This window comes from Aureococcus anophagefferens (assembly GCF_000186865.1).
Source record: "Aureococcus anophagefferens unplaced genomic scaffold AURANscaffold_2, whole genome shotgun sequence".
In the NCBI taxonomy this organism is placed as follows: domain Eukaryota; class Pelagophyceae; order Pelagomonadales; family Pelagomonadaceae; genus Aureococcus; species Aureococcus anophagefferens.
The window spans coordinates 235453-244312 of record NW_008705562.1 but is presented as its reverse complement, the minus strand read 5'-3'; the positions used below and the strand labels follow the sequence as shown (position 1 = coordinate 244312).

At 70.1% G+C, this 8860-nt stretch overlaps 2 protein-coding genes across 2 annotated transcripts; one reads left to right on the top strand and one right to left on the bottom strand.

The window, feature by feature from the left end:
* Positions 1 to 117: 117 nt before the first annotated feature.
* AURANDRAFT_58612 (hypothetical protein) lies at positions 118 to 2902 on the top strand (the record flags this gene model as incomplete). Its single annotated transcript, XM_009035249.1, has 2 exons — positions 118 to 827; positions 2836 to 2902. 2 exons carry the CDS (start codon positions 118 to 120, stop codon positions 2900 to 2902), a joined length of 777 nt encoding a protein of 258 aa, XP_009033497.1.
* A 1638-nt stretch (positions 2903 to 4540) lies between these two features.
* AURANDRAFT_70643 (expressed protein) lies at positions 4541 to 5360 on the bottom strand (the record flags this gene model as incomplete). The annotated part of the gene is made up of 1 exon (XM_009034689.1): positions 4541 to 5360. A coding segment is annotated over one exon (820 nt), but the record flags the coding sequence as incomplete, so codon positions are not given.
* Between the last annotated feature and the right edge of the window lie 3500 nt (positions 5361 to 8860).

Sequence of the window (8860 nt, the reverse complement as noted above, 5' to 3'; positions counted from 1 at the left end):
GCGGGGCGGCCGCGGGGCGGCCCGGCTACGAAGTGTGGGTGATTTCTTTGTTGCCCAGCCCCAAGGAGCTTGTACGATCGTATCGTCAACGTGCCGCAACGGTGCCGCAAAGGCGATATGGCGGCCATTCAGGACGTCTCGCTCGAGGACTTCGGCCACCCGTGCAAGAAGTTCTTCCGGAGCCGGGCGCACTGCAACCCGCTGTCGAACAACGACGGCTTCGAGTACCCGACGACGCCCGACGACATGGACTGGACCGACGTCTTCCCGGCGCTCGGCGACGCGCGCGCCGGCGACCGCGTGCGCCACCTCGACGTGGGCTGCGGCTTCGGCGGCCTCGCCGTCGCGTTGGGCGCTTTATCGCCGGAGCTGACCCTCGCCCTCGAGATCCGGCCCAAGGTCTGCGAGTACGTGCGCCAGCGCCTCGACGCGCTCCGGCGGCAGCACCCGGGCGCGTACGGCAACGTCGGCTGCCTGCGCCACAACGCCATGCTCTACCTGCCGAACATCATCCGGAAATACCAGCTGGCCAAGATCTTCTTCTGCTTCCCGGACCCCCACTTCAAGGCGAAGAACCACCGGCGGCGCATCGTCTCGTCCGCGCTCCTCGCCGAGTACGCGTACGCGCTACGACCGGGGGGGCTCCTCTACGCCATCACGGACGTCCGCGAGCTCCACGAGTGGCACGTCGCCAAGCTCGACGCGCACCCCTGCTTCGCGCGCGTCGACGCGCACCCCGGCGACCCCTACGTCGCCGCGATCGCCGAGTCCACCGAGGAGGGCAAGAAGGTCGCGCGGCAGGGCGGCCACATGACCGACGGCTCCAAGTACTACGCCGTCTACGAGCGGAAGCGGCCCGAGGACGTCGACCCGGCCCCCGCGCTCTGGCCCGACTCGACCTAGGGCCGGGGTCCCTCACGTCGCCGCTCTAGACCGCGCCGCCCGCGACGTCGACGCTCAGAGCGCGCGCGCCGCGGCCGCGTCCGCCCTTTCTCGCCCGCCCGCGGTCACAGGACCGCGAGCTTGGCGTCGTCGGCGAGGAGCGCCCGGGCCTTGGCGAGGAACTGGACCTGGTGGCCCCGGTTGTCGTGGAGCGGGACGATGGAGAAGAAGTGGGCCGCGACGATCATCCTGACGTCGCGGAGCTTCACGGCCGGGTACTCGTCCGCGAGCCAGGCCTCGAAGACGGCCCGGAGCCGCGCGAGGTTCGCCTCCGTCGTCGCGTCCGGCGCGACGTCGAGGATGATGAAGTCGTAGCCGCAGAGCGACTGGTAGACCTTCGATAGGTCGTAGGCGACGTCGCCGGCCGTCGTGAGCTCGTCGCCGAGCGCGCCGCGCATGTCGAGGAACTTGACCTTGCCGTCGTCCGTGAGCAGCACGTTGGAGAAGACGGGGTCGCCGTGGACGTAGGCGACGCGACCGAAGCGGGCCGACGCCTCGTAGTCGTCGAGGAACTGGAGGACGGCGTCGCGGCAGCGCGCGCCGTCGCCGGGCGCGTCGTCGAAGCGCGCGAAGAACTGGGCGTGCTTCGCGTAGCGCGCGCGGACCTTGGCGGCGTAGTTGGAGCAGAGGAGCGCGTCGTCGACGGCCGCGCGCTCGCCGCCCGGCGCCGCGGGCTCCGCGTGGAGCCGCCGGAGCGCGGCGAGGAGCGCGCGGAGCCGGCCCGGCGTGAGCGCGTTGTTCGCGACGAGGTGGGAGAAGGTCACGCCGGGCACGCGCGTGAGGAGCACGGACGACAGCTCCTGGGCCGGGTGCTCCTGGACGGACACGGCCGCCGGGAACAGGTCCTCGAGGTTCGCCGGGATCTGCCGGTACCAGTAGATCTCGCCCCGGAGCACGCTCCGCGGCCCCGTCTTCTCGACGTGGCCCTCGCCGACGCGGCGCACGGCGTTGAAGTGGCGCGGCTTCACGCCGCCGACGAGGTCGCTGTTGTCGCCGTCGCCGCAGTCGAGGTCCCAGCCGAGGCTCCGCTCGATCGCGCCGTCCAGGCTCGACGCGACGTTGCGGTCCACGTAGACGTCCGCGTGGGGCTTGCCGAAGACGACCTCGTCGTAGGGGATCCCAAAGGCCTCGAGCTGCTCGAAGGTCAGCTTCCCCACGTCCGCGAGCCTGTGCCGAAACCAACCACTGGTTTGGGGGGTCCCCACCAAACTTGAGAATTCTCTAGCTCGGTCAAATCAAAGTCGATTCGGCTGATTTTTGGACGGATCGATCGCTCTCGTCGAGTTCTCGAAGCACAGTGAAAGAGTCTGGTCCAAATCGTTCGAATACACTCACATTGAAGTCGGGTTGAAGATTTGGTTTCGGCACAGCCGCGAGCGCGCGGCCGCAGTTGCCGTCGCGGCGCCGCATCGCGCGGTCCGTCCAGACGACGACGGTGTGGCCCGCGGCGTGGAGCTCGCGCGCGATGGCCACGGTCTTCTCGATGGGCTGGGCGTCCTCGTAGGCGTCGGGCGTCGGCGGCGGCGTCACGAGCGTGCCGTCGAGGCCGAAGCAGAACCGCATCGCGCGCGCGCCTAAAACCTCGCCGCGCCGGAGCCGCGCGAGGAAGCGCCGGAGCCGCGCGGGCGACCCCAGGTTCGCGAAGTCCGTCGCCCGCACGCCGAGGAACGCGTGGTCCGGCAGCATGGACGCGATGAGGCCGCTCACGTAGTGGCGCCGCGCGCCGCTCTTCGCCGCGGCCGCGGCGCTGCCGGCCTCGCTCGCGGCGTCGCCCTCGCGCCGCGCGGCCGGCGACGCCGGCGCGCCGTCCTCGGGCGCCTCGTCCAGTAATGCCTCCAGGCCCGCGAGCGCCTGGTCCGCGGTGGCGAAGACGTACGCGCCGTTGTTCGCGAGGCGGCTGATCGCGACCTTCTCGCGGATCTCGACGATCTCCTGGGTCCGCGGGTCGAGGCGCACGTAGGAGTAGGGCGCGCTCGGGTCGTCGGCGTCGTCGTGGAAGTAGAAGGACGCGCCATAGGCGTCGGGCAGCGCGCGCGCGCCGCCCAAAACGTCGCAGAACCAGAGCGTGTCCGCGTCGAGCTGGATCGTCCGCCGGCCCCGGCTCGCCTGATCCATGGCGTTGAGGATGCAGTAGAGCGTCTCCGTCGCGCCGCGCGTCTCGAAGTCGAGGCGCACGAACGTCGCGTCGAGATCCGGGTACTCGAGGCGCACCGCGCGCTCGACGCCGTACTCGCGCTCGACGTCGCGCCGCAGGCCGAGCCAGACGCGGTCGCCGGGCCGCAAATCCAAATTATCCAGCAGCCAGAAGAGCAGGGGCCGGCCGACGATGGGCACCATGGGTTTTGGCACGGCGTAGCCCGCCTCCGTGAACTCGTTGGCGCCGAGGCCGCCCATGGGGATGATGACGTTGAGCGCCACGTGCGACGCCCGCGGCGTCGCGCTCTGGCTCACGTCGCCCTTCGACACGCGGATGGGGCAGGACCGCGGCGTGCCGAAGCCGTCCATGGCGACGCCGCGACCGCCTCGGCGGGCGCCCAACTCACCACTTTTAGCACCCCGCTAGGCAGTGCCCCGATCAACGTACATCTAGGTGCACCCATAGGAAATTAATTAATAAAGATCAATCATCGAATTCCGGCCGGCGGAGCCAGAGTCATTAGTCGTCCATAGAGGCTGTACGTCGACCGCGCGCGCGGGCGCGGTGTCGCGGCGGTCCGCGGGCTGAAATCACGGCCAAAATTGGGTTATGGTCGTATCAAAGCAAGTTTGATGATATTCGCGCGTTAATTGCACGTTTGCGATGGCTTTTTGCGCGCGGTCGCTGGTTCGGGTCGCGAAATCGCAAGATTTAACTTCAACAAAAGTGCTGAAGTTCAACAAAAATGTTGACTTTTAAATCCAGGCTATCAGAATCTGAGTTTTGATCGGTGCACTGCCGCTAGGTCGACGGGGGGTGGTTCGACGCGTTCCTGCCGACCTCCGACCCCGAACTTTTTACGTCTTATGCCAGAATCACGTGTTTTCTTTCGTTTCCAATACTCCTAGTGTGCGAAAACACTCTTTTTAAGTGACATTTTGCTCCATGACTTTTGGACGCGCGCGCGTGGTCGGCGCACGCGCCAAGCGTCGCCAATCGCGTGCTGGACGCGTCGATAGACGCCCATGGACCCCCTCTCCAAGGGGAGCACACGCTTGCAACAGGAGGCTAGCCCGTTCGCGAGAACCGCTGCAAGGCGTGCCGGGAAAAAAATTCTCAAAAAAAATATTGAAATCACCTAGTAAGGCTAAGTGGCCGTTGAAATAATTGATCACCCATCCCTCGCCATCCCTGGAACCGATGACCGCAAGGGGTTCCATTTCGAGATCGCCTGGACCTCAGGAGCGTGTAGATATATTCACTTTGCCGCCCCCCGGATCAGATCCGATAATAAATTCGGTCAAATCTAACGTGCACTAGTTAAGCTATCAGTACGACCTTACGGGGTGCTACCACTTTTTACGCGCGGCACCGTCGATGCAGCGTGAAGGCAATATGAAGGCACCACGGCTCGGCTCGCCGCTCGAGGTACCCCACGAACCCCCTGGATAAGCGCCCAGGCACCAGCTCATGCAACGTAGGACGCGTCGAACGGGCGGGCGTCGGGGGCGGGGCGGGGCGGGGCCGGCTCAGGCCGGGCGGTCCGTGGGCTTGTACCACGGGCGGTGCGTGGGCTTGGCCGACGGGCCGTAGGTCGGCGCCGCCGTCGGCGCGTCGTCGCCGCAGTGGCGCCACTCCGTCGCGCAGTCGGCGGCGCCCGGCGGGCAGCACCACCGCCGGTCCTCGCCGTCGCAGGCCGTCGCCGGGCAGCCAAATTGCGGCGCCTCGCAGCCGGGCAGCGACGGCACGGTCCACGTCTCCGCGCAGGTGCCCGGCGCGCCGTCGAGGTAGCCGCGGCGCGCACTCGGCGCGTAGGACGGGAGGGGCGTCGGCGCGTAGTCGCCGACGCAGAGGCCCGTCATGTCGTCGCGCTGCGGGAAGAGGAACGAGCCCTCGGGGCACGCGACGCAGTCCGACGCGCGCGTCGGCATGCGGTCCGCCGTGTAGCCGCAGCCGTTGCAGCTCGCGTGGCACGCGCAGACGGCCGCGGGGATCTCCTCGCGGTCCGCGTCGTAACACCGCGCCGCGCCTCTCTCCGAGAGGCCGCGCGCGGGGCCGGCGCACGCGCCCGTCGCGGCGGGGCACGCGGACCGGCCGATGGCCGCGAGCCGGCGCGCCTTGGCGGCCGGGACGCCCTTGTTTAGCTTCCTCGCGAGCTTCGAGCACGTCAGCGCCTGGCCGTCGACGCCGTTGAGGTCGAAGGTCCACGACGCGTCGTCGACGCACGCGGCGGCGGCGCCGGCGGCGAGGGCGACCAGCTTCAGCATCGCGGGGGCCTACGAGTGGGACGGCGGCTCGCCGGCGGAGGGGCGTCGCGAGGGGTCGCGTCGCCGCGGGACGCGGCCGTTCGAAGCGCGCCCGAGAGCCGCGAGCCCGGCCGCGGCCGCGAGGGCGGCCCGCCCCCCGCCGCCCGACGGGCCCGAGGGCGTCGAGCATCCCCCGGGGGAGGCCGGGGCGTCGAGCCCCGCGGCGCGCCGCGGGCCCCGGTCGCTCCGGCGGCGGACGAGCGAAAGTCGCGAAAGTCGCGCGTCCGCCGTCCCGTCGACGGACGGGCGGGAGACGCGGCATCGACGCGTCCCGTGGGTCGCGACGGACGTGGTCGACGGTTCGACGGGGGGCGGGGGTCGAGGGGCGCGGGGGGGGGCTCAACGGGACGCCGCATCGCCGACCGCGTCCAACAGATCGACCACGTGAATTCTTTCACGTCTTTGGTCTGGGTCGGCCCCAAATCACGCCGGAGCACGACCCGCAGTAGCGCTCTGAAACAGGCGTTGGCGCCGTCTACACCCGCGCGACGTGCGGCTCGCTCTCTGCAGAGCGTGACTCTCCACAAGTGCACGTGAAGCTCGCTCAATTGATCAAGGAGGGGTCCCGTAGGCGTCCGACGCAACGACTTACCGAGCCCGTTACTTACGATTTACATTCGGCCCAAACGACTCCTAACAACGTACTTTCGGACTCGACGACGCACCTGACGGCCTACCTCGGCCCGAGGCCGCGCGGGGCCCGCGCCGCCGGGCGGCGGCGTCCGAGTCGCGGAAGTTCGCGGCGTGGCTCGAGGCCTCGCCGACGCCGCGAGCCTCGTGCGGCTCGTCGAGGACGCCGCGGAGACGCGCCTGAAACGGTGGCGCGACCACAGCAGGCTCCTTCGCAAGGTCGCGGCGTTCCTCGTCGCCGAGCGGACCGGCGCCGGGACGTTCGCGCCGCGGCGTGCTCGCGCCCCGAGCTGCCGGACTCATACTACCTCTCTCTCTAAGCCGCGTGTTTTTAAAGGGGCTTTCGGCAGGTTATCGATCCTTCATCCCAGTAGGCGTCCCAGTCCTTTACTGGCTTCACCGCACGCTCCCCAGCTTTAGCCCGGGTCCTCTCTCTCTAGCGCATTAGGCGACCTAGCCCGCCTACGCGCAGCCTTGGGCTGGCGGGGAATTGGGGGGCCCCTAAAGCCGCACCGGACCTCGGGGAGACTCCTCGGAGGGAGCGGGATCGTCCCTGTTGCAGGGGCCCAGTCGTCCCTGCGCGCGGAGCTTGGCTCCTGTCGCCGAGCGCTTGGCGCCGGCTACGCGCTCGGAGGCCGCGAGTCCCGGACGGGGGAGCATATACCAGTCGGGGGCCGGCTGCTAGGACCGACGTCCGACTGGAATTTCTCGCACAGGGTGTTTTCTAGAGCGGGCCCAGCCTCCTCGCTGACCTCGAGTCGACGCCAGGCGGTGTAGCGATAGATTAAAGTAGGTTTTGAGCTCGACATGACGAGCGGCCCTCCTACATCCGCGACGATGCGCCTCGTCGCGTGGCTCGTCCTTGCTATGGGCAATTCAAAGCCAGAACAATGCCGAAAGACGCCCAGTTTCTATGGCGCCGGACCGCACGTTTTTTACCTGAGTGATACGCGGACGCCGACGAAGGCCATCGAGCTCTGCGTGCCTCAGAAGAACGGAAACCGGAACTGGGGCGGCTTCGCCTACTACGCGCGACATCACACCCCCCCGAAGAACGCGGAGAAGGTGTTTCACGCAATGTTACACGAACCGCTTTTTGATGTCGGCGAGAATCCGCACGGGAAACTGAGGGGGAGGGTAAAAAAATATCCTCCCAACGAAAAGCACGGCTACGCGGACGTCTACATACTCGCGCGGAACCCCTACGCGCGCGTCCTCTCCCAGTTCCTGAACCACAAGGCCGACGGGTGCGTCGACTCGTCGCGCAGGCAAGGTTGCGACGGGACGCGCCCCGAGCCGACGCCCCAGTACTTCGAGCGCTACGTGTCGGACTCGATGAAGGAGCGGGACGCGACGACGACCTGCAAGAGGGATCACCACCTCTGCAGCCAGACCCTCATCTGCGCGCCGCGATGCGTCGAGGGCCCCACGATCCTCAAGCTCGAGCGGCAGGAGGCGTGGTGGGACGGCTTCGTGAACGCGACGGGCGTCGACCGCTCGGGCCTCGTCGGCGAGTCGTGGCGCGGCTTCTCCGGCGCGCCGGCCTTCTACGAGCCGCCGTCGGCAAAGGGCCGCGCGACGGCCGTCGGCCACGTCCACGCGACGAACGCGACCGCGCGCCTCGCGGAGCTCTACACGCCCGAAGCCGCGGCGCTCGTCACGGCGACGTACGCGGACGACTTCGCCGCCTTCGGCTACTGCGCGGGCTACGCCTGCATCGCGCGGGGCCAGCTCGACTAGGGCGGCGCGCCCGAGGCGCGCGGCGCGCCGGCGAGGACGAGCGCGGCTGGACGGCGCCGCGCGCGAGCCGGCATGTCGCCCGGCGCCGCACACGGGCGCATCCGTCGCCCGCGGGCGACGCCTCGGGCGTTAAATTTACTTCCTGGTGAGGACTCGTTGAGCTTTGCGTTCAAAGGGGTGGCTTATCCAGGGGGGTTCGTGGGGTACCTTGGCGAGCCGAGCCAGGTGGCGGCCGGAGGCCGCCCCCTAGCGTTCAAACATGGCCGTCTCGGCCGAGGGTGCGCCGGCCGCGGCGCCGCCGGGCAGCGCCTCCCCGCCCGCCGGCCTCTACGACCGCCTCTGCGCGAAGCACGCGCCGGACGCCACGACGACGCGCATCGTCATCGCGGCCGCCACGTCGAAGCTCTTCCATCTCGCCTACGAGGCGCTCCACGAGGCCGCGACGTCCCCGCCGCCCATCGGCGCCTGCGCGGAGACGCCGGCGACCTGGCGCGTCGTCGGCCGCCCCGCGCACGTCCAGCGGCACCTCGCCGCCGCCTGCGACGCGGCGCCGTGCCTCGTCGTCGTCGCGGTCGATGCGGCCGCGGAGCCGCGCGCGGCCGCGGCCGACTGGCTCGACGCGGTCGACGCGCGGCGGGCCGCGGGGGCGGGCGCCTGCGTCGTCGCCTTCGGCGACGGCGACGCGGGCTGCGGCCCCCTGGGGCGGCTCTGCCTCGACCGGGGCGTGGGCCTCGCGGTCCTGCGGCGCTCCGGCGGCGCCGGGACGGCCGCGCGGGCCGCGTGGCGGGCCGCGGCCCGCGGCGGCGCCGGGGCGCCGGAGTCCGTGCGGGACGGCGGCGAGCACTTCTTCGCGCCCGGCGACGCCGCCGCGGCCGCGGTCGGCGCGGACGACGCGCGCGACGGCACCGGCGGCGGCCGCGCGGCGGCACCGGCGCCGCGCGCGGACGGCGCGCTCCCGGGCGAGGGCGCCTGGCTCGCCTCCCTCGAGGCCCTGAGCGGCGCCGACGCGCCGGCGGCCGCCGCGGCGCCGTCGACGCCGGCCGCGCGCGCCGCGCGCGACGCGGCGGCGACGCCCGTCGCGTCGGACTCGAAGAACGTCCGCTCC